We start from the raw sequence: 26,767 nt of genomic DNA on the forward strand, positions 1-26,767 counted from the left end.
ATGAGACTTAACATCTGAGGTCATCAGTCCCATAGACTTAGAACTACACCACTGGCCATTAAAATTGCTACACCAAGAAGAAATGCATATGATAAACGGGTATTCATTGGACAAATATATTATACTAGAACTGACATGTGATTACATTTTCACGCAATTTGGATGCATCACTTCTGGCCATAATAACGGCCTTCATACGCCTGGGAATTGAGTCAAACAGAGCTTGGATGGTGTGTACAGGTACAGCTGCCCATGCAGCTTCAACACGATACCACAGTTCATCAAGAGTAGTGACTCGCGTATTGTGACGAGCCAGTTGCTCGGCCACCATTGACCAGACGTTTTCAATTGGTGAGAGATCTGGAGAATGTGCTGGCTGGGGCAGCAGTCGAACATTTTCTGTATCCAGAAAGGCCCGTACAGGACCTGCAACATGTGGTCGCGCATTATCCTGCTGAAATGTAGGGTTTCGCAGGGATCGAATGAAGGATAGAGCCACGGGTCGTAACACATCTGAAATGTAGCGTCCACTGTTCAAAGTGCCGTCAATGCGAACAAGAGGTGACCGAGACGTGTATCCAATAGCACCCCATACCATCATGCCGGGTGATACGACAGTATGGCGATGACGAATATACACTTCCAATGTGCATTCACCGCGATGTCGCCAAACACGGATGCGACCATCATGATGCTGTAAACAGAACCCGGATTCATCCGAGAAAATGACGTTTTGCCATTCGTGCACCCAGGTTCGTCGTTGAGTACATAATCGCAGGCGCTCCTGTCTGTGATGCAGCGTCAAGGTTAACCGCAGCCATGGTCTCCGAACTGATAGTCCGTGCTGCTGCAAACGTCGTCGAACTGTTCGTGCAGATGGTTGTTGTCTTGCAAATGTCCCCATCTGTTGACTCAGTGATCTAGACGTGGCTGCACCATCCGTTACAGCCATGCGGATAAGATGCCTGTCATCTCGACTGCTAGTGATACGAGGCCGTTGGGATCCAGCACGGCGTTCCGTATGACCCTCCTGAACCCACCGATTCCATATTCAGCTAACAGTAATTGGATGTCGACCATCGCGAGCAGCAATATCGCGATACGATAAACCGCAATCACGATAGGCTACAATCCGACCTTTATCGAAGTCGGAAACGTGATGGTACGCATTTCTCCTCCTTACACGAGGCATCACAACAACGTTTCACCAGGCAACGCCGGTCAACTACTGTTTGCGTATGAGAAACCGGTAGGAAACTTTCCTCATGTCTAACTCTGTCCCCGTTGCCACATGGGATTCGTAGAATCTCAGTAGACACAGTTGCGTTTGTTCATTCTGCCATTCACGTTAAAAGCCTCGCTGTCAGTACAAAGAATACTTTTGTAAAGCTTAGGATCGGCTTCTCGTCAGATTGTGTACAACCGGCATTTGAATCTGACTGCAGAACGATTCTACTGCCGTCATTTTGTGTGGCACCTAAGGACCACGAAGATATACGGCTCATACGGAGACAAATAGGCAGTCATTTTCACTCTCTTTGTTTGCGAGTGGAACAGGGAAGGAAATGACTAGTAGTGGTACAGGGTACCCTCCGCCACGCACCGTATGGTGGCTTATGGAGTATTTATGTGATGTGTGTAGATGTAGATTTCATAAGCCACTACAGAGCATCTCCATTTATGCCTCGAAGTCAAGAAAGCATATATATGGCCTCCTTTGTAAGCTTGTTCCTACTATTCCATGCCCCTTGGACGTTTTTCCTTGAGCGTTTATCCGTGACTACACAAAACACTGTACGACAACATTAAGATCCTCTTCTTTAGTAACAGATTTGCCCTACCTCCGCTACTGGACCAGTCTCCCTAAATCTCAAATTTAATTTGCGAATATCTCGTCGGGATAGAGGTTTGATGTTTGGAGGATGTTCCGCAAACAAATCACAAACACCACTGTTATCATGGTCATGTTTCCACCACGTTTGTAATATAAAAACACGCTGTTCTGTAGTTACTTTTCTATTAATTGTTTCTCAGGTAACAAACAACACAATCTCAAACAGCTAGTGTCACGGTACACTCGTGAAATGTTCGTAAGGGAAAATCCCCACTTTAACGCTGCCACGAAGATGCAGTGTCCCATCGCTCATGCGCCGACTATAATGCCACGTTCGAACTCACTTAAATCGTGATAACCTTCCACTGTACCAGCAGTAACCGATCTAACTTGTTGACTTCTACAGGCGTTGCCGATAGCAGCTGTCACCAGCATCCTTAGTTTTTGTTTTGTGCATCATAGTCCTAGTTAGTTGTAAACGTGACAGCTGTACTATGGCCACCTTGTACACTGAAGCGCCAAATAAACTGGTATATTCAAAAACAGAGATATATAGGCAGAACACGGCGCTGCGGTCGGCAGTACCTATATAAGTCAACGAGTGTCTGGCGCAGTTGTTAGAGCGGTTACTGCTTCTATAATGGTAGGTTATCAAGAATTAGGCGAGTTTGATTGTGGTTTATAGTCGGCGCACGAGCGATGGGGCACAGCATCTCCGAGGTAGCGATGAACTGGGGATATCCTGTGCGACCATTTCACGCGTGTACCGTGAATACAAGGAATCCGGTTAAATATCAAATCTTCGACATCGCTGAGGCTGGAAAAACATCTTGCAAGAACGGGACAAACGACGACTGAAGAGAATCGTTCAACGTGACAGAGGAGCAGCCCTTACGCAAATTGGTGCAGATTTCAACTCTGGGCCATCAACAAGGGTCAGCGTGTGAACCATTCAACGAAACATCATCGATATGACCTTTTGGAGCCGAAGGACCACTCACGTACCCTCGATGCCTGCGCGACACAAAGCTTTACATCTCGCCTGGGGCCCGTCACTATCGATATTGGACTGTTGACGACTGGAAACATGTTGCCTGGTAGGACGAGTTTCGTTTCAAATTGTATTGAGCAGATGTAAATGTAGGGTCATGAATCTATGGACCCTGTATGTCAGCAGGGGACTGTTTAAACTGGTGGAGGCTCCGAAATGGTGTGGGGCGTGTGCAGTTGGAGTGATGGATGTGAGGCCCCTGATACGTCTAGATACAACTCCGACAGATGTTTGATCACAGGCAGGTGTACCAGTTTCTTTTGTTCTTTAGTGTATTACAGCAACCTCTGAAGGGACGACAAATATCTTATAACAGGTGTAAGACAGGTGTGGGACCATACTTGTATACGTGATGAACGTTGAAAGTCTTGAAATAAATATTGGTAAACTCCACCCAGTGACAAATTTATTCAAAATGAATGATTAGCTAGACGATATTGTGAATATACCTGCTATCGATAGGCCTAGAACGGATTGCCGGATAAATAACAGTGGAGAATTTCCTCCACTGATGAGAACAGGTGACACGCATCCGGAAATAAATGTAAGCCAGCAACCTCACCGAGAGCAGCCAATTTCACTCCATGGGGCGACATTAGATTAGTTTTACTGATGTGACAAGTCCTTGATTCTAAGGGCCTTAATTTTTACATATGGACATACAGACCGCTGCCTATGCATGTCATGTGCAGACAGTTTTTACTGAATGAACTGCTAATGCGAAGTTCGTTTGTCCTACTGAATAAGACTGGTTTAAATCCGTCGAAACCGTGGTCAAGGTTATTTGTAAACCACTTTTATTCCTGCTTTACTAGTTTTTGTTTCTTTGAGATGTCTACAGTCACCGATACACTTTACAATTCCAATGCTTCCACTGTCACGCTGAGCACATTAATCTGAAGCTAAATCCTCTTTATTGCTGATGTAGAGTCCTCAAGAGACTTTGTCGAATTCAGTTTTGATTTGAACAGCAGAACAATGCATCAAATGTTTATAACCTCTCGATAGAGCATTTTCTCGTCCGTATCCTGCAGCAGGAGTTACCTTGACCCCTTCAGGTCGTGTCAACAGTCAACTGCTTGTCACATCTGATTCGAATTTTGTTTACAATTGCTTCAAGCACAGCACCTACCAAAAATTATGTCATTTAACAAAATTATTTGTTGTGTTATAGAAATTTAACAGACGTATCACAGATCTTTCGAACTGTCACTCTTGAGAGGATAGCTTCGAAAATGAACAGGTCAGGTCCAGACTAAAGGTCGCCTCTATAATCAAAGTTGTGTTGCATAGCTAATTGTCCGATTTTATGAAATTTTCTGACACATTAGAACCGACTGGAGCTCGAACTCAGACCCCTTTCAATTAGCCCAGGGAAATTGAAAAAAAGGGGGGAAAATTTTATAAAGTTTTGAAACTTTGGGAAAACACTCTTAGGGGATGTATAAGCAAAAAACAGAAAAGTTCCCTCCCCTATTGGGGGAGCTTCCCCCTCCTCCACCCCTTAACCTAATTTATTTTCCTTTTTTCAAACTTTACGAGAAACGGTTCATTTAAGGAAGTTACCTACATGACAGAAAATATTTCTGGTAAAATTATACTCAGAGGGAATCAAATGAATGTTTAAGCAAGGTAATTAGTTTATGAGTGCTAAAATTTGAAGGTAAAAAAGTGAAATATCTTTTAGAGCAGACTTTTATTTACACAGGACAATTTTGCTTTATAGTCTTTTACTTTAGATTTGTGCAACGTAATTACTGAAATGAAAATCATTTTTCATGAAAATTAAGAATTACTGTAAAACTAATCAACAATTGCTTTTGTTGTAATACATTTAAATCAGATATGCAGCATGTAGACAATGAAAATACCACGGTATCTACCAAACAATTAAATTCTTGTCAATATGTTTTTTACATAAAACCCTCATCGAAATCTTCTGTCGAATCACTGCGAGGCACACTAGTGCAGCTGTGTCCACGACAGTTTTTGCACATTGTTGTGTAATGTGGGTCAGCCTTCACACATCCGCACTTTCTTCTGCAGCCTTAAGTGCAGCCGCATGAAATCAGTAGCAGTATTTTCTCTGGAGCTGGTGGTCGTTTCATGTGAATCGGGGAGTGGGATGAGTTTGATTCCCTCCCGCCCCAGTTTCTGGGACCCAAGTGGTTCCTCAGTCATAGCTGAACTTGTAAGTAAACTCGATAGTGGAGGCGTCCTGAATTAGTAGTCGGTGGAAAAAGAGAGTATGACAGCATTGTTTGCCTGACTCACAAGTACATTAAAATATTTAAATCGAATGGCATGTAAGTTGTCATCATCAGGACTTTCTACTGTTTTTGTGTAGAGAGAGAGTATAAATTTCTCTCCTGCTTTTGCAGTGGTATCAGGAGAGGAAGCAGGATTGTTGAATATCCGTGGAATATTACGAAGTTGGGGATATCGGTTGAATAGTTGGAAAGCTTGGCGCTTTCCTTTCCCAAACAAGGCTGAAGTCCTGTCGCAACCACATACTGCATGAAGAAACAGTATCGAATTCTTGCATTCAAGAATGAGTGAGGAGTTACGTATATCTTAAGAACTTTAATACTTAGCTCTAATGCTACCTTTACTTTTCTTCAGCAGGATTATGTCTGTGTCGTCTGGAGCAAGAGCGGTAAGTAGCACAAGAAGATCTACATCTTGACCCACTATAATCACTTGCTGGTAAAATTTTGAGGCATTTATTGCTTTTGCAACAGTTTCAACATCTGCATCGTCATCCGCAGTCCTGGTTTCAATACCAAAACTGTCTAGTTTTTGCACAAGCTGTGTATTAAACCTTTCCTTATTGCTGAGGTTACTGAGAAAGGCGGACTGTGATTCAGCACACAACGTTTCGTCATTATGGCGTTCAATAGTTTTTATGTCCTGAGAAGTTTCTGAGTATCCGTCAAATACAACAGCAATATCATCTTTATAATGTCTCTGAAATCGGCTATTAAGGTTTTATAAAGGTCACCAAAATTTCCATTCTCGAGCCACCCGACATGGTGGATAAGAAATCCTCCATCTATAACAAAGAACTTCGAGTCATTATTGTCAATATTCCATTCAGGTACTTGATTGAAAAGATTGTACAGCGACAATTTTTTTGTTTTGCTCATCAATCCACCGCTGTCAAACAGAGGCATTGGTACACTCGATAATTCGCACATGAAGCAGTCCTTTAAATCATCAGGTGAATGAAACGTGCACAGTATTCTCTGAAATAACTGCGTTGTATCTACTTCCGTTATATTTTTTAAAGCCTTACAGTTGACATGCTGGGTCGCTTAAGCTTAAGAGAACCAAATTTTGGCGAGACAGTTTCTTCACCAACAGACGTAGCTTTGAAGTAGTTTACTTCCTGTGAAGCTACTAATCCAGATCCTAATGAATACAGTTCTTCTTATAAACAAATTGAATGTGTTGTTGCAACCATAGCTGACATGTTCTGCGAATTTTCTCGTCAAGTTCTATCCTCCCACTCCTCAGTTGTCCGCCTCCGTAGCGTAGCGGTGGCGTTACCGCCTGTCACGCAGGGGGCCCGGGTTCGATTCCCGGCAGGGGACTAGGTGTTGTGTGTTCATCATTATTGACTCGCAAGTCGCCGAAGTGGCGTCAACTAAAAACGACTTACAATACGGCGGCCGAACTCCCCCAAATGGGGCCTCCTGGCCAACAATCCCATACGATCACATCATATCATATACTTCTCAGTTCAACATGTTGATCACTCGAAGCCGAATGCAAATTGGAGAACTGTTCCACAGCTTCACATATGTGATGGGCTATTGGTATACCGCAAATCAATCGGTTCAACACACTATCGGTGAAACCTCTTCCATGTGAAACACCTCAAACACTCTTGAAGTTCTTCATAAGTGTTTGTTCTATCGTCATGTCCGTCCACACTCCACACCAGTCCTTATCAGAGAGTCGAACCGTGAAGATGTCCTTAGTGAATTTATCGAACTTCGCGGGTTTCATGGTTTCTTTCAGTTTTTCCATGTCCTGGAGGTACAAATGAGACGCCTTAGCATACGGAAAGTGTCCAGTTGCGTGGAATATTGGTAGCATGCAACTCACACATTCTATATGGAGTTCCCAATTCCCCATACTCTCTGCCACTCAAATCAGAAATACAGTCTTTAATATGTTGCTCCTCCTCCTCCATGACTGCCATTTACTCCCGTATTATGACGGAAAGAGCACACATGAGTGCAGATTGAGCCTGAATTGCCCTCGTGTATGCATGACCAGAAAGTATATGGGGAACAGAACCTGCAGCATATACAGTCCCCAAAAGTTGAGAGAGTTCACTGTCTCTCATTAAGAATCTGTTGCTCCTAGAAAAGACGTTATCTAGTGAAAGCCAACTAATCAAATAACTATATTAGTGAATAGATCATTCCCTCCATTAACCTCCACTGCAACTACATCTTTAGCTTTCATGTCGAGTGGTTGACAAACGCCGGCTTGGGCTACCGAGCGGTTCTAGGCGCTACAGTCTGGAACCGCGCGACCGCTACGGTCGTCTCGGGCATGGATGTGTGTGATGTCCTTAGGTTAGTTAGGTTTAAGTAGTTCTAAGTTCTAGGGGACTGATGACCTCAGAAGTTAAGTCCCATAGTGCTCAGAGCCATTGGTTGACAAACGTCACGACACATGTTTGCTGTGTGGTCTTCTTGCTCTCCGTGATGGCATAAGTAAAATCAGTTAAAATAGCATTATAATCTGTGGGCGGGTTGATGAATGGAAGCACTAATACATTTGATTGCGTGTAAGGTTCTATACTTGTGATTTTCTCCGTAAAACTTTGCCATGCAGGAATAGAAATCTGTAAAAACTTTTCCATCCTCCAGGTAAAATCGTGATTGGTAGGCACTGTTGGTTTAGTAAATGATTGTTCCGAGTAGACATTTTGCAGAACGATTTCTTCAATTCCAACTCTATTCTGCCTTCGGAATGTTAGCGGACTAATTCTTTGGGTACTTGCTGTTTCAGTAGAGCTCGGCAAGACACAGAGTTTCGTTACTTTCTGATGTTCTGTCGCTTTCCCAGGAGTCACACACCTGATTCCACCTATAGCATGGAATCTACCTCTGCCCGTTATTGTTGCAATGTTGAAGTCAGCATTATCGAAAACGAACTGCGAGAAAGAATAATTTGAGATATTTGGTTTCCAGAACGGAACGGCAGAAGCCTCAAATAAAGCCGCAGTGCTGTATGAAGGGCAGAAAGCCATATTCGAGACAATTTCAATAATATTTTTTGATCCCACTTTACGAAACAAGTACACTGCAAGACCAAGTTGCAGTGGGGAGATAAATGAACGAGACCTGGTAGCTGACAAACGCATTGGATATTGCTGTACATTTTTTTAAAGGGGGCTGTTCACTACCTTTGACTACACCCTTCAAAAATTTGTGTAAAGTGTCAAGAACCATAACTTCAGCCTTCTCTGTAATGTCACTGATATCTGGATAGCCGACAATTCTGTAAAGTGTCATTCTTATACCTTCACAGACGATAGCTGCTGCTGCTTCTACTATTCTCTTTCTGTCGTCTTTTTCATTAACAGCTCGTTCATTGTACCATTGATTCAAAAGTTTGTGGCCACTGCCACGAAAACAACTGGGGGAGTTTTGTGGCATTGCGGCACACAAGACCCCATCATCGAAATGTTCAATCAGTTTGTTTTTCAGAGTTTATATAGTCATTGTCCCTCTTTCTGGAAGTCGTTCATTAACTTTCCGCTACAAATCGAGCAGTGAAAATTGACACTGCTCGGAACTATCCATAAATTTGCATAATTCTGGAAAAGTGGCATCAAAGTTGATATTTTGAGGGCGGCCTCTTTTTCGAACAGAGGAGGGGTTCGCACCAGTTTAGCGTAGCAATCTTGATGATAACGGGCTTCTGCAGCTACTGAACACGAAACACTGTTGGTGCGTTCGGCAACCTTTCTACCGAAATCATCATCGCGTTTCCTTGCTTTCTCAAGCAGTGTGTGTTTCACAGTTAAAGAGCGAACTTCAAACACTCCACGGCGTCTGTGGGGTGGTTTTTTTGTTTCCACCTCTATGTCACGCGTTTCAGCACATATGAAATGGTCTTTTTTGAAATTGAGTGGATAAGAGGAAGAGGATCTCAAACTTTTATCATCTGCTTGTGCAACATTCTGATTAATTAGTTTCCTTAATATATTCAAGTCGACATACATTATACACTTCAATCAGTCAAGCGTTCTGTAGAAGATTATGAGCCCCATCATTCCGTTCCTTGCTGACACGTATCAGAATTTCCAAGCCTTTCGTCACTTCCGAACCAGATTTACCACAAACAAAACAGGTAGTAGGGTCCAGCATTATTGTTTTCTCAGACCAGGCAAAAGAAATGAGACTAAGAAGAAGGTCTTCATAACACCACGAAATGATACTGTCACAAAAACAGAAGTCTCTGGCACTACAGTTCACAACATTAACTCAACGGAACTGGAGACTGGGTAGGAAGAAACGGCAGCGACAATAGTGGTAGGAGAGCGCTGAGTGAATGGGAAGGGGAACTTGCCGTTTTCATTATTGGCACATACCCGTGATTTCAACAATACTCAAAGAAATATCATCAAGTAGAATATATAGGCTACGAAATATTTATATACCCTAAATTTCGCTTTTCATTTAAATACTTTGCTAAGTAACAAAACTGCAAACTATTACGTTAGCAGAATTCAGTTCCAATTATCATACCCCATATACCAATTGTATAAATGGAAAGATGCACAAGATCTTTTTCGTGTACAGTTTTGCAAGGAATATATTTAATAATAAGAACTCCGTTCGAAAAGTGAGCCTTTTTGTGTACAATTTTAAAAAATGGTACAAATTGACTTTTGGAGGGGGTAAACGAGGGACGCCCACCCCCATACTAAGGGGAACTTTTCTGTTATTTATTACTACACCCTACATGAGTATTTTCCAGAACTTTCAAAACTTTATACATTTTCCCCCATTTGCTGATTTTCTTACTAATTTACCTGGAGTAAATGGGAAGTAGCTTAACAAATATACTACATCAGCATGCACCTATCACGTTCACGTCATATTTGCACTAACTACTTCCACTTCTGAAGGCTAATGACAGCTATTGTTCGAAGGATTTACCTTTACGCATTGCCTTCATCTTAAGGTTTGGGGGGAAATTTGTTTATCTTTATTTTTGTGTGTTTTACAGGGCAGTGCGTGGGCGGGGTTAGGAACTTAATTTGTTTTTGGTTTCTTCTTTCTTCAGTGCATTAGTTTCTTAAGGTTGCAGTGCTTTATCGATCGAGCATTGCAATGGGTCGATTTGCACTAGCAAATGACGACATAAATATCTGTTCCAGTGTGTCAAGAGCACACGTAACAGACCGTCTGGAGCACGATGAGAACCACAGCATGGGCCTTCCGCTCGCAGGTGACAGATAGCGTGCACTGCAGCGACGCTAGACCACAGAAGAAGAACGGTGATGCACTGGGGGTCTTCGCGAGTGACTTGAAACCTTCCCTCACACTGATGAAGGCGTTGGGTCTGCTGCCCATAAAAGGCCTGCAAACAGGTACCACTACTGACGTTGCCACGTTGTCTCTTTGCTTTTGGCAGCTGAACGAACTTTTACTTTTTTCCACTTTTCTCATTTATTTTACTGTTAACGAAGAAAAGTCTGATATAGATAGTTAATACTTTTAATAGTGTGTTTTCGGTGCTCTACCGTGTTGTTCCATTGCCTGATGCCAAATGTGGACTACAACAAGAAGATGTGCGATCTTTTGAACAACATTGCTTACAGACAGATATACGAAGCATATTTGTTAAGCAAGTACCGTTTTGCCACACCGCGGCCGCAGCGCTGCGGTCGGCGTTCTGCACGTGCGCACTGGGTACCTACATCTGTTGTCTACGCACTGATGCCATTACAATCTGATTCTTCCTTGTTTACGTTGTGTACTGAGTGTTTAAGATGCCTCCGATAATCGTGAGTCCCACAGATTGTGAAGTACGGGCTCTTATAAGATTTCTTAGTGCCAAAGGCCTAAAAGCTATCGATATTCATCGTGAGATCTGTGCAGTTTACGGAGAAAACATTATGAAAGATGGGATAGTAAGAAAGTGGGTGAGAGCATTTAAACATGGCCGCACAAATGTGCATGATGAACAACGAAGTGGGCATCCTTCGGTCGTTAATGAAAGTTTGGTGCAAGAAGTGGGCAATAAGTTGAGAGAAAACAGACGCTTTACGATTTCCTCCTTGCGGGATGACTTTCCTAACGTCTCTCGTAGTGTTTTGTATGGCATTGTGACCGAGCACTTGAATTACCGAAAATTGTGCGCACGTTGGGTACCGAAAATGTTGACGGATGTGCACAAAACCAAACGTTTAGACAGTGCATTGACTTTCCTTGAATGGTACCACAACGACGGTGCTGATTTCTTAAGCCAAATTGTTACGGACGATGAAACATGGGTGGCCTACGTCACACCAGAATCAAAGCAACAGTCCATGGAATGGTGGCATTCAGATTCACCCAGAAAAGTGAAGTTTAAGCAAACAATTTCTGCCCAGAAAATCATGTGCATAGTTTTATGGGCCGGAAAAGTAGTATTGCTTGTGGAATTTCTGCCTTGTGCAGCTTACTGTAAGACATTGCACAATCTGCCCCGTTCAATGTAGAACGAAAGACGTGGCAAGTTGAGCAAGGGCATCGTTTTGCTGCAAGACAATGCCCGTCCGCATGTGGCGAATCAGACCAAAGATCTCATCACATCTTTTCGATGAGAAACTGTAGATCATCCTCCGTACAGCCCCGATCTTGCGCTCAGTGACTGCCATCTGTTTCTGTACCTGAAGAAACACCTGGGCGGTCAGCGTCTTCAATACGATGACGAACAGTGGTGATGCAGTGGTTAACAAGTCAGGCGACAGACGTCTATGAGGAGGATATTCAAAAACTGGTACAACGTTATGACAAGTGCCTCAGTATTGACGGAAATTATGTAGAAAAGTGTATTAAGGTACAGGCTTTCATGCAAAAATAAAATTATTGAGATATCTTAGCACGTCTTTTTTTAATTTCGAAACGGTACTTATTTAAAAAAAACACGCCTTGTATACTGGTTCTACAAATAAAATCGCAAGACATATGGCGGCTCTTCTCAGTGGATTAGGCGTTTCAAGTAACTTCATTAAGGATCTTAGAACACAAGTAGTGGTGGCACCATGACTGAATAGTCTTACTAATGTACACAAGGGAGGAATTCCTCTAACACCTATAGTTAGAAATACTGGTACCCCTGCATACCAGTTGACAAGCTGTGTGAAACATATTCTTAGCAAATATGTGGGGTGCAAACATTAAATGGTAATTCCACTGACTTTGTACACCGCCTCATCAACTGTGGTCCTGGGATATGCATATTCTGATCAGTTTAAATGTAGTCTCCCTCTTAACGAGGATCATACTTTCTAATTCCTTGGAAATAAACACGGAAAAGTTCGAGCGGTATTTCACAGACTTTTAGCTACAGTCTGAAAAAAAGTGCATGAAATGGACAACAACTCGGCAGGACACCCGAAAGCACAGCATTAATTACTCATTCCAAGAAAACTTGAGAGATCACAGATTATGCACAAGCCAAAAAATTAGTCATGACTAGAAACCATCACGCTAATATTGGGTGACCTGAAAGCACGCCATTAGTCATGCCAAGAAGTCATTAATAAGTACACAGCCCAAAAATTAGTCATCACTAGGAATCATTACTGGGTGACACGACTTCTAGCCTTGATAATGTCCTCAGTCTAGAGAGGAAATGAGTCCATAAGTTTCTTTAGATATCTCAGGTAGGCTGTAAATGAGAGTTTCCGCACAGCCTTCATTGTTACCAAATTTTCTGTGGCCTACTTTGCTGTGTCACGTCAGGCAGCCTTGCCAGATTTCCCTCCTTACTACTCCCCACCCTTCTGACATCACAATCCAAGATGTCGAAACTACGTCACTTGCCTCACACTACTGACGTGTCTGTCGAATAGAAGAGGAACGTTTTTTTTATGTATACAAACAATCAGGGACGACTGCAGGCCGCCAACGGGTCTGTGGGTGCGCTGGTGCGAGAGCCATTGCATTGGTGAGGGCAGAATGACTGCCACGACTGGTGACTAGAGAGCCTGGCGCAGCATGACGCTAACTGCACGACCACCGTCTGCAAACTGTGTGACATCAGATAGTTTATACTATGACCAGACACAGCACAACCTCTGAATGCAAAGCTGTAGATGGTTATCTATTAGTAACACCTACTATGCCTATTTTCTTTCCTCAGGAATGAATTCATGTCTCTGCAAGACAGAAATGCAATAATGTGATAGAATCAAAATGTATAAACATTCTGATATACTCAGGCAAGAAGTATTTGAGTTTTTTGTGCACTCAGACACAGGATGATATTGAACTTTTTATCGCTATGTGTGAATTCACTCTTTACTGCCAAGTTTCTAAGCAATTACTAGCACCAGAATGCACGAACATTATGATACACTTAGTGAGCTATTTCTGGCGAGACACAGTGCCAAGCCTGCGCTAGAATACACAAATATTCTGAAGAGAAAGTCATGACCAATACAAAAGGACCAAATACCAATTTTCATCACATTTTCAGTTTAAATGTTAGCAGGAGTAGATATGATAATATCGAAAAGCTGTCATATGATGAATTCAACTCTTTTTGAGGACCCTCAATATTGTGGCAGTAAAGTAATATTATACTTGGGTGGAATCGCCTTTGTTATGACTCAGTTCTAACTGTGGTCTTGTGTGCTCAGAATACTCAAACTCCTGCAGCGTTGTTGGGTCGTCATAAAAACTACTAAGGTGACATCGCATGAACAGCGTAACTGCATAATAAGAGAGAGAAAACTTATTTGTAAGAAGAGACATTTAAGTCTTTAATATACAATAGCTACTGTGCTCTCAGTCAATAAATAACCTGGCAGCCACGTGTGTACAGATTTTACGAAAATTTGTATACCAATTTGATAGAGCTAATATGGCAAACTCTACATATTGCAGAAGAAACCATTGTTCAATAATATGATGCTTGCACTACATCGCTACATTATAGTGTGTACAAATGCAATACACCGGATGTAGGCGTAATCATGTTTATATATCCAGGTGTATGTAAGAGTTCATAAATAAAAATGTGTAAGACATGATTGTATGTCGTTTTTCCCCTATAAAATCACAGAGCGGGATGGCGCAGTGGTTAGCTCACTGGACTCGCATTCGGGACGATGATGGTTTAGTCCCGTGTCTGGCCATCCTGATTTATGTTTTCCGTGATTTCCCTAAATCGCCACAGACAAATGCCGGGATGGTTCCTTTGACAGAGCACGGCCGACTTCCTTCCCCATCTTTCCCTAATCCGATGAGACCGGTGACCTTGCTGTTTGGTCTCTTCCCCCAAACAACCCAACCACTTCCCCACCCCTATAAAATCCCTGGTATGCTAATGTAAACATGTAGTCATCACTATAACTGGATGTATGGAATATTCTCTTCACAAAGTCTTCGTAATAACTGACCAGTCTGCCAATACTGCAGAAAAATAGAAGAAGAATGGAACATTCCTGCTTGACGGTATACAATTGATAAATGTAGGTCCACTGGATTACAGCAAGACGAACGTTAATTTGTTATTGCTGATGCACCCAGATGGAGTTCAGTTCCAACATCTGTATGTATTTCCAAAAACATCATTCTAGCCTAAACACTATATACGACCATCAAAAAAATGTTTTGTATCACCCCAGTTCCCAGAACTCCTGAAGATAGACGTTGACGGTGGATATTGTATCACAGACAGAGTCCCTTTGACTGTTCAAAGATATCACTAAACCCAACCAAAGATGTAAACAACCATGCAGTTCAACCATGCCTAGAATTCCTATACCGTGGTTCGATCGCGTCCAGTTACTTTGCGCCAGGAAGGGCTCTCAACAAGGGAAGTGTCCAGACGTCTTGGAGTGAACCAAAGCGATGTTGTTCGGACATGGAGGAGATACAAAGAGACAGGAACTGTCGATGACATGCCTCGCTCAGGCCGCCCCAGGGCTACTACTGCAGCGGATGACCACTACTTAGGGATTATGCCTCGAAGGAACCCTGACAGCAACGCCACCATGTTTAATAATGCTTTTCGTCCAGCAACAGGATGTCGTGTTACGACTCAAACTGTCCGCAATAGGCTGCATGATGGGCAGCTTCACTCACGACGTCCCTGGCGAGGTCCATCTTTGCAACCACGATATCATGCAGCGCAGTACAGATTAACCCATCAACACGCCGAATGGACCGCTCATGATTGGCACCACGTTCTCTTCACCGGTGAGTGTCGCATATGCCTTTAACCAGACAATCGTCATAGACATGTTTGGAGGCAACTCGAACGCCTTAGACACACTGTCCAGCGAGTGCAGCAAGGTGGAGGTTCCCTGATGTTTTGGAGTGGCATTATGTGGGGCCGACGTACGCCGCTGGTGGTCATGGAAGGCATCGTTATGGCTGTATGATACGTGAATGCCATCCTCCGACCGACAGTGAAACCATATCGGCAGCATATTGGTGACACATTCGTGTTCATGGAGGCAATTCGCGCCCCCATCGTGCTCATCTTGTGAATGTCTTCGTTCAGGATAACGACATCGCTCGACTAGAGTGGCCAGTATGTTCTCCAGACATGAACCCTATCGGACATACTGGGATAGATTGAAAAGGGCTGTTTATGGACGACGTGATCCACCAACCACTCTGAGGGATCTACGCCGAATCGCCATTGAGGAGCGGGACAGTCTGGACCTACAGTGACTTGATGAACTTGTGGATAGTATGTCACGACAAATGCATCAGTTCAAGAGGACGTGCTACTGGGTATTAGAGGTACTGATGTGTATAGCGATGTCGACCACCACCTCTGAAGGTCTCACTGTATGGTGGTACAACATGCAATGTGTGGTTTTCATGAGGAATAAAAGGGTGGAAATGGTGTTTATGTTGATCTTTGTTCCAATTTTCTGTACAAATTCCGGAACTCTGGGGGAACCAAGATGATGCAAAACTTTTTTTTGATGTTTGTATAACAGGAGGTGTTGTCAGGTTGATGTTATAACATACATGCAATCCAGTGAAAGCAGCGATATTTCTCTGTCAGAAACACTAAAGCCAAACACTATGTGTATATCTGATGATATTGCAGTGGAAAACCAATATCAAACATGGAACTATTTCTGCTTCAGCTGTCATATGGGGTACATGTACTCATATTTTATCTGAGCCAAACATACTCTAAGATACTGAAGCAGCTCTCAAACAAAGTAATAAGATGGAATTTTCTCATTTTGAGAATACTGAAGGACGATCTGTTTTAGTTGTTAAAAACCATTCAACAACTAAGATTGCATAAAATACTCCTCTATTTAAGGCACCTGGTTTCAACAGACTTTGCTGTCATCTCCAGATCTCAAAATCTTTTTGTTGTAAAACATGTTTGCTTTATGCTGAACCTCGTGCATAAGACGTCAAATGGATTTTTATCCACCTTGTACGTGAGGTTCAGCGTAAAATGAACATATTTTACAACAAAGAGATTTAAGATCTGGAGATGACAGCTAAAGTTAGATGAAACTGGTTGTCTTCAATAAAAAAAAATATTTTATGCAATCTGAACTGTTGCATGGCTTTTAATAAGATAACATAAATTTAAAATATATTAATCAAGCACATGTAGAAACTGCCATGATGTTCAATGAATTTATGACTTAATGTGGAGACTGTTGTAATTACACACAGTATGGGTTTTTGGTTATTCATAAAACAAGACAGCTGTATGACAGGCGACACACATAAAACTTTCAAGAGTTGTTAAAAGATGGTGGCACATGTATAGTAAAAAAATGGGTAATTACACTATTATACATCACACTATATACAAATTTTCACACATGTCTCCCAACATGCAGTTGGAGAGGAAGCAAACTATCCGTTTGTAAGTCGACACAAGAATTGAGATGATCAGTGATAGCAACAAACTCCAATCTACAAATATTCAAACGCCCAATGAAGGTTTCAAATGCCATACTACAAAAATTGAAACACTCAACAAAATTCTAATGGACACAAATGCTTGAGTAGAAACCCATTTTCTAGTAATTTTGAAGTTAATCAAGTTAGTTGCAAGGGGTGAAAGAGTTGAAAAAGCTCTGAAGAAGTAAGAGTATATAAGTTGTATACTATCTGAAAGTCTGTTTTGTGTATACATCATGTCAACAAGACATAAAGTCATTTCAGCACGCAAGGCTATCCAGGGAAATTATGACTGCTAAGGTGAAGGCTTTTAGAAAGGGGGTAATGTCTCAGAGAAACGTTTAGGCCTATTACTGATTCCTTTGAACAGTTCTCAAAGGAAGATGATGGCTGCAAAGAAGAAATGCCATTGGCTCTTTCATTAACCATCACAGTGATAGTAAGGTAGATAGAATATATGGAGTAAGCAGGGAAAAGCTGTATATCTTTGGTTCACAACCCATAAGTTTAACCAAGCATGCAATACAGATTGACGATAGAGAATTTGAAAGAATGATAAGATTACTAAATCTGGCATTCTTGAAAACTCCAAACCTTGACAAATATTTACCAAAATATCCGGAAGTGTGTGCTCAACTATTATCTATGACTGACGTCATGGAGGAATCGAAAACCCAAACAGTGCAAAATACCAAAATACTAAAATTTTATTAAACTGGTGTTGCATGGTTGACCTGCTAATGACAACATAAAACAATGGACAGTCAGTCTCTGCAATGTATATATATAGTGATATTATGACAATCCTAACAGAATAGTTGAATGATTAAGACAGCTTATAGCACTGACCACACCAGGAATAAACCTCATTTGAATGAAATCTTTTCAATCACTTCAGAGCCTCAAGGAAAAGATATTACTGAATAACTGTGGCAGTAGTTTAAGAATTCCACGAAATATTCCTGCATGAACTTGTTATAATGTAAGCTTTAGATGACTTATGGGATGTGGATCTTTCATATAAAAGATAATATTCATGGAAAACTAAAAGTTTTAAAGATATGTTAATGATCATTGATACGTATTCCACATGTGCTTGGACCTTACTCGAGAAAACAAATATGTGGAAAGAGCTTTCAGAGACGACAGATCAATTGTTGCAGACAAGCATGAATTGCTGCCCAGGTAACCTTCAAAGTGACAATGACAGTGAGTTTTAAAACAGATATTTCAAGATAGTACCAGAGCAGTGTATTCGAGGTTCTCCAAAAGGAAGCAAGTATCATAGCATGTTTGAACGCAATGATAAAACCAAACATGGATTCATCTTAATCTCCAGAGATCACAGTATCACTGAATAATAAGTCTAACAATAAAAATAAAACCAAATGATGTTTGTGGTAATAAGCTTCTAAATAACATATACAATTATATTAAAGTGGTGGATCAGAGCAAACAGAAATTTAATGTAGGTGATTTAGTATATATTTTAAAATTCAAGACTACATTCGAGATAGAACATCTATCAGACTGGTAAATGGAGATATTTACAGTATTCAAGGTTCAGTGGATGAATCGTAGAACTTAGATTGTGGAGGATAGCAGAGGTAGCGAAATAGCAGCAGGTTTTGACACTGAAGAATTATACAAGGGAACAGACTAAATATGTTTCTCCTAGAGCACACATAATCAGTCATTGAGGAAATAAGGCCAGCACTAACTGTGTGATATAAGTAAAAAAAAAAGAATGGGAATAGTATTTGTCTACCACTTTGATTCATTCTGAGACTTAAGGCTGTCTGAAGAATTACACTGCTACTTTACAGCCATGTGTTCTACAATTTTCAGTGTTACCAAAACTTCAATTCATATCTGTGTAGACATTTATGCCTCATGTTTCTCCTGATGAATGCAGAGAACAACAACTATACATTAAATTTCTGTGTTGAATTCAGGTCCATGCTATAGATTCTTTGAGAAAATATTTGGATAAAATATAATCAATTGTTTCAAATTAAAATGTAATTTAGTTGCTGATGTCTTTAAAACAATGGTTCCACTATGTAGTATAATGGTTACAGAAGAGATACTCAAAAGTTTGGACTGTATTCCTGACGGGCTATCTACATAACGATTTTGTGACATTTTACCATTTCCTTTTCGATACTGCCATAGCTCTTGCATTCACTCAGCTCTGGATTTTCTTGGCTTTTTGGATTTCTTTCGACGTGAGCTTTCCTCTAACTTGTGTTTTCTATAGTTCCAAGAATACTTACAAGTAATGTGAGATGACATCTTTCGTTTTTTAGAATTTTCAATTTAATATCACTTTTCACATGTATTCTGGCAAACATTTTGTCTCTTTTTGAGTCCTTGTAGTGCTCCACAAGCTCTTCTCAATGACACCTGAATCAGTGCCCTGGATAAACACATTACTACGCTGTATAAATTGACATCTGACAATTGTACTCAAAACTAATTCATAAGAGTCACCTACAGCGGCTATACTGCTACATTTATGTGATAGGCGAAACACATATCGCATGACAAACACATACAGACATGACCTAACTGTTCTGGGTTCAACAACTGTTTATGCATTATTAGTCTCACAGTTATTAGCATTTCAAATCCGACAGTATTTTGTCATGCAATGTAGTTTGATCATCAAGCAAACAGATGTTAAAACGTAAAAATGAAAGTCACTACACATAAGTTTGTCAATTGAGCGTCAGGACAAATGTCATACACTCTGACTTTAAAAGAGTGATCATCGTTATTATGCACGACTTAAGAAAAGGCGACTGGATTACTGCATTGATAGGAACATACAACACATCTATAACATCGCAGCACCACACTGAAAACTACAAGAAGGAAGTGATGGAGTTGTGCAAATATCCCATCGTTCATGCGACATCGATGATTTAAACATACAGGGTTATTACAAATGATTGAAGCGATTTCACAGCTCTACAATAACTTTATTATTTGAGATATTTTCACAATGCTTTGCAAACACATACAAAAACTCAAAAAAATGTTTTGGGCATTCACAAATATTCGATATGTGCCCCTTTAGAGATTCGGCAGACTTCAAGCCGATAATCAAGTTCCTCCCACACTCGGCGCAGCATGTCCCCATCAGTGAGTTCGAAAGCATCGTTGATGCGAGCTCGCAGTTCTGGCACGTTTCTTGGTAGAGGAGGTTTAAACACTGAATCTTTCACATAACCCCACAGAAAGAAATCGCATGGGGTTAAGTCGGAAGAGTGTGGAGGCCATGACATGAATTGCTGATCATGATCTCCACCACGACCGATCCATCGGTTTTCCAATCTCCTGTTTAAGAAATGCCGAACATCATGATGGAAGTGCGGTGGAGCACCATCCTGTTGAAAGATGAAGTCGGCACTGTCGGTCTCCAGTTGTGGCATCAGCCAATTTTCCAGCATGTCCAGATACATGTGTCCTGTAACGTTTTTTTTCGCAGAAGAAAAAGGGGCCGTAAACTTTAAACCGTGAGATTGCACAAAACACATTAACTTTTGATGAATCGCGAATTTGCTGCACGAATGCGTGAGGATTCTCTACCGCCCAGATTCACACATTGTGTCTGTTCACTTCACCATTAAGAAAAAATGTTGCTTCATCACTGAAAACAAGTTTCACACTGAACGCATCCCCTTCCATGAGCTGTTGCAACCGTGCCGAAAATTCAAAGCGTTTGACTTTGTCATCGGGTGTCAGGGCTTGTAGCAATTGTAAACGGTAAGGGTTTTGCTTTAGCCTTTTCCGTAAGATTTTCCAAACCGTCGGCTGTGGTACGTTTAGCTCCCCGCTTGCTTTATTCGCGACTTCCGCGGGCTACGCGTGAAACTTGCCCACACACATTCAACCGTTTCTTCGCTCACTGCAGGCCGACCCGTTGATTTCCCCTTACAGAGGCATCCAGAAGCTTTAAACTGCGCATACCATCGCTGAATGGAGTTAGCAGTTGGTGGATCTTTGTTGAACTTCGTCCTGAAGTGACGTTGCACTGTTATGACTGACTGATGTGAGTGCATTTCAAGTACTACATACGCTTTCTCGGCTCCTGTCGCCATTTTGTCTCACTGCGCTCTCGAGCGCTCTGGCGGCAGAAACCTGAAGTGCGGCTTCAGACGAACAAAACTTTATGAGTTTTTCTACGTATCTGTAGTGTGTCGTGACCATATGTCAATGAATGGAGCTACAGTGAATTTATGAAATCGCTTCAATCATTTGTAATAGCCCTGTATAATTAAAACAGTCTGTACCAGGACTTGTTTCATGCATGATCTCCTATGTGCTTAAAACGGAAATAGGAACAGTAAAAGTTGTAACAGAATTTTGACAGGAAGGCTCATTAGTTTCAGTATAAGGTTTCTCAAAGGAGCAAATTTTGCAGCAGAATATTGATAAATTTTATGAGCCAGCTCAATCAGTAGGGATACAGTTGGTTTATGTTGGTTTATGCAATGTGTGTTGAGCGCAATGCTGCTACAAATTCATATCTCAACTACAAATTGATGCACACAATCTGCGGACTCATCCCTACAATAAGGCCAGGATGGACTCATCCCCACAGTCAGGCTAGGATGTAAAAGTATTGAGGCACCAGCTAATGCAAGACACTTCCCTGCGACTGTTCAGACATCTGAAGTAGAACATTGTAGACCAAGGCAGACATCTCATCGATTTTGATGGTGAAGAAATCATAATACATACATATAAAGCAGGATAGGCATACAGTACAAAACCAGCACACACAGCCAACAGTGCATCCCTTTGTAGTGGAAACACACGTTAACATAAGAAAAAAACCAGTTCCTTAAATCGCTTGGCTTGCAGCTGTGCAACTTCTTTGATGAATTGGAAATTGTTGTTTAATATAACTGCTCCAGTCAACTATGACTAATGAATTATACATGCATTGACATTCGTGATTCAGGAAATAAGATACGAAGTGAATGGGGCTGAAACATATCACACACGAAATGTAAGGATCACATTAACGGTAAAAACGTATGTTTCTACATCAAAATCAGATTTGAATGGTTCAGAAAATCCATACTGGTTTATGGAGAAAGTGACAGCAGGCGAATACAAATGAGTCAGGATGCATATACGTCTCATGGTGCTGTGAGCGTATACTTTGAAGCCAGGAAACATGTTCCCGTCAATGTAAAGCAAGAATTCATTCTGGTACATAGACAGTAATACATACATCCAGGTAGTGGCTGATCCTGAACAAAATAAAATTGTGCTTGACTAATTACTATGGAAATCGTACTGTCTCTGTAATCAAGGAGGAGTACTTAAAGCTCTTAAAAATATAGGGCTGCTATAAATGATTCATTCGTTTTCAAAGTTCTGTATCTTCCAAAGTATTAGATGTAAAAATGTGATTGCTACATGAACAGAACCACAAACTAACTGAATTTGTATTGTGCCCTCCAGTTGGCGATGCAAGTGCAGTGCCTTGACAAAATGGCGACAGTCCAAGGAAAGAGTTTTTATGTGTTACAATATGTGAGATGTTTCTCTGTTATGACAGTGCAGTTGCACTCAGAAGGGCTTGTGAAACCGAAACACCATTAAACAGAGCACTGTGTGGTAGTGAACAGAAAAGTACAAGTCGATCATGTGTGCCAGATACAACTGTGGAGAGAGTGAGGGAAAGTTTCGTATACAGTCCAAAAAAAAAAAAAAAAAAAAAAAAAAAAAAAAAAAAAAAAAAAAAGGGATGGTTCACGGAAACACACAATGCAGGAGGCACTTGAGGATGAACATTGCGCCTCCAAACTGATATTTAGTGATGAAGCGACCTTACATTTATCTCAAAAGTTTAATTCCTACAACGTGAGAGTGTGGGGCACTGAAAATCCTCACAAAAATATGGTACGTTCACGAGATTCTCCCAAGATTAATGTTTTTTGTGCAGTGTCATAGATGAAGCTGTATGGGCCGTTTTTCTTCTGTGAGAAGACTGGGATGGGTACCTCTTACCATGATATGTTCCAGTTATTATCGTTTACACAACTGACTGTTGATTCTGAGAATTTTATCTTCCAATAAGGCAGGGCACCCCCTCATTGAAATATTGATGTTTGTTGCTACCTAAATGACAAAAACTTCTGCATCGCTGGATTGAGTGTAGCTTGAAGGTGATGTGGCTCTGATACCCTGCCTTCCCTCAACACACCACGCCCCCTCTGGTACATTAGTGACTGTACATGACTGTATTTGTGTGTTCCCACTGTTAAGAACACTGAAACAGCTCAGGGAATGCATCAGTGCTGCTGTGATGATAATTGACAGTAGTTGCAACATAAAGTATGGAACAAACCTGATTATCACTTGGGCTGAGTTGTGTGATCAGTTTGTAGAGTCCAAAACGCAAGGTTGGTGAGTTTACAGTTCTACTCATGAGTAAGTCATATTTGTACATGTAATATTTTGGAAAGTATAGAGCTTTGAAAACAAATGAATAATTTATAGTAACACATTAAGTTTTCATTAGTGGGAGCATTTTGAATAATCCCTCTTCCAAATGCCTCCAGACAATCATGGACTGCTAAAACATCAATTAGAAATGCCTCAGTTAATTGTACTTGTGCCTCAGACTGACAGGAAGGGGAACTGTAAGCATAGCTTGAGCGAATTCAAAAATTGTATATTAACAAACACTAATGTTTACCTCAATTCACAGTTCTACACATGTGACAGTTTACGCTGGGGTAATAATGTCTACAACTTACTGATCGATATGTACACAAGGTTTTGTTCTCCTTATTATGAGAGAGAAGATGGACATCTGCTCAAAATAAAATAATTAAAGAAGTTTGCATCCATGGCCTTGATAAATTACTCTAAACATAATGAAACTATGAAAACGTGAGTAATACTCTCCATTCATTGGTAATGTACAGACTTTTATGAATTAATAGGTGTAGTACCACATCTCACACATTTCACAATGGCACCTCAAAAAAATGAACATTATAATTTACACTCAAAGCTTCCTCAACAAAAGTGAACAATCCGCATTTGAAGGTATTGGAGGTATTTGCTACCTTTGCGATTTTGGATATATTATCACGACATTCTCCACAAACGTCACAACATGAAAACCTTTCAGAGATGTTAAAATGCCTCAAGTGCATGGAAATGCACTGTGGAGAATGTGTAATTATCATGGAATACATTGGAATGACCCTGCAGTGGCTTATGAAGATACAATGACATCGCTTTGAACTTTTGATTATATTCATAAAATTGTCTGTATGAAAGGTAGCAACTAATCGTTATGGATTTGTGATATTTGCTTGATTACTGTAGTTAGAATTTTAGAATTGTACGGGTGCCCAACATTTCATCTACGAAGAAAGAAAAATTATTCAATTTCTTTTTTTGTATACTTGTGATAATGTGAAACTACTGTTAAGCTGTATGAAAATATATGATTTTTTAAAACAACATCTTGTGTTATTATTCCCTGCTACACTCAGCAGCACTGCACATACCTATCCCCACCCTTGCACACACTCATGGCTCATGTCTGATCCAGATACTGATTCACATGGTACTTCAGGTTTCTTTCCCACACCATGCCTCCTTTGACCTGAACCGTATAAGGTGAACTCGCCCATAGGTTTTATATCATTCTTCAGAGTGACGCCATTTTGAAGTGTAGCAACAGCAGGAGAAGCAGCAACTCCAGGGAATTGTCATATGGATGGTTACGTCCACAATGCTGTGTTATGTAAGCAATGAAAAATTTTGTTTGTTTGTGTGTATGTGTGTGTGTGTGTATGCAGTCATGATCTAACGATTTTTATGTTTCAGATTATGATGATGATGACGATGGCAACCAGTTGTCCATGCAGGTGGATGAAGCTATTGCATCTTTTTTAATGTGACGGATAGCCGCTCCAAAAGTGGGGTGATGGCTGGGCATTGCTGAACCAAACGAAGTAACTTATTATAGGTATGAATGAAAACTTGGTGGTGCATGCACCCAGACCATATGTAAGTAGAATGACTCGCTTTATAACATGTGTGTGTTAAAATAATAATATATGCCATACTCATGGACTGTTGTCTTTGTATGTTCTAGAAGCAGTGGGTTATAATGTGAGCCTGTTCACGGTTTCAGCACCTTCGATGTCACATGCCTGGCGTATTAGTGTGGAAGGGCTCCTACACATTGTAGGTGAGGATTTTGCGACACAGCCACCCACCTCACTTACTGTCAGGGACTGCATGCATATCCTTGATGATGAAGTGGAGGGTTGTTGGCAAGTCCAATTACAATCCCCACAGACAATATAAGGGACTGAAGGTGTAAGACGGTGTTAGACTAGTCTTTGCATAAGTACCAGTTTCCCTTTTTTTTTACACTTGTATACACATCCACAATTCTTATTCACAACTTTTCTTCTTAGAAATGGTGAATTATTGTGGTCTATCATCATCGTTGCCCAGACCATCTCCATTAGCACATACTGCCTACACCCACAACCTCACAGGCACCATGAACACCTACATCTGCAGTGCTGCTATCATCATCGTGAGATTATGCACCTTGAAACCGCTGCATATCTATGCCTGGATCATAATCCTTGCAGACAGCTGTGCCTGGACTCTCGGTCTCCAGAGATGGCTTGAATAGTAACAATAATCAGCTATTAGCCAGCAGCATCTTCTCTGCCTGTTTTATTAAAGATAAGCATCAAGTATGTCACGCCACAATACTACCATATTCAGTGATTCAGTGTGCACTTGGCAAAGGATATCGCCTGTCCTGATCGACATTCCTACTGGTTATCATGATTCGATTCTGTTCCTGAATACCTACCAACCGGTTTAGGGTTTAGAAGTTTCCTAGATCTTATATTATCAACAATATTCCACTATTAAATGAAATGCAGTGCTGTGTTACAAATTTTTAGTCGCAAAAAATTACATAGTCTGTAAAGGTCACATATGTTTGTGTTGGCACATTGGCATATTACAGTGGAACACCTGCATACTGAGTGGTACAGGAGGTCTGTTGTGACATGAAGACAGACTTGATTCTTTGAATTTCAGCAAAGAGATCCTTGGAAAGCCCTAAACAGGAACCTGTATTTGGACATTCACGCACATGTGATTCTTGAGTTTCTCCCGGCGTATTTGATAATCAAAATATCCACGGGTATGCTGCCGGTCTATAGTGTCCAACGGGCACAATATTTCGGCGATCAAACATGTCGCCATCATCAGGTGAACTGACGGACTGAGTTCCTGTGAACGTGCCGGCACGGAGATCCGTACGCTATGGCTGCTCAGCGGGAACTGGCGGAGTAAATCGAGCAGACGTATAGTTGTGACGACCACGGCGGACAGAGCCATCACACCGACGTCATCTCAGACGCCGTCGCAATCTGTTCCACCGCGCGACCGTGGCGCTGGGCGCGGACGGCGGAGGGAGCGCGCCGCGGGCGGAGGGTATTTAAATCGGCCGCCGCCGCGACCGAACCCAGTTCCCGCTGAGCAGCCATAGCGTACGGATCTTCGTGCCGGCACGTTCACAGGAGCTCAGTCCGTCAGTTCACCTGATGATGGCGACATGTTTGATCGCCGAAATATTGTGCCCGTTGGACACTATAGACCGGCAGCATACCCGTGGATATTTTGATTCACGCATATTTTGATGATTTCTTATATTGAGAGTCT

General features: G+C 41.3%; 1 protein-coding gene across 1 annotated transcript in view; it reads left to right on the top strand.

Moving 5' to 3' along the window:
- Positions 1–10,331: 10,331 nt before the first annotated feature.
- The window catches only part of LOC126481952 (gustatory and odorant receptor 63a), a 53,766-nt gene continuing 37,330 nt past the window's right edge, over positions 10,332–26,767 (top strand). Inside the window, exon 1 of the mRNA XM_050105911.1 lies at positions 10,332–10,506. Within this exon, the coding sequence (XP_049961868.1) occupies positions 10,332–10,506 (175 nt within the window). The remainder of the gene's footprint in view (positions 10,507–26,767) is intronic.

This window comes from Schistocerca serialis, chromosome 5 (genome assembly GCF_023864345.2).
Source record: "Schistocerca serialis cubense isolate TAMUIC-IGC-003099 chromosome 5, iqSchSeri2.2, whole genome shotgun sequence".
Lineage (NCBI taxonomy): Eukaryota > Metazoa > Arthropoda > Insecta > Orthoptera > Acrididae > Schistocerca > Schistocerca serialis.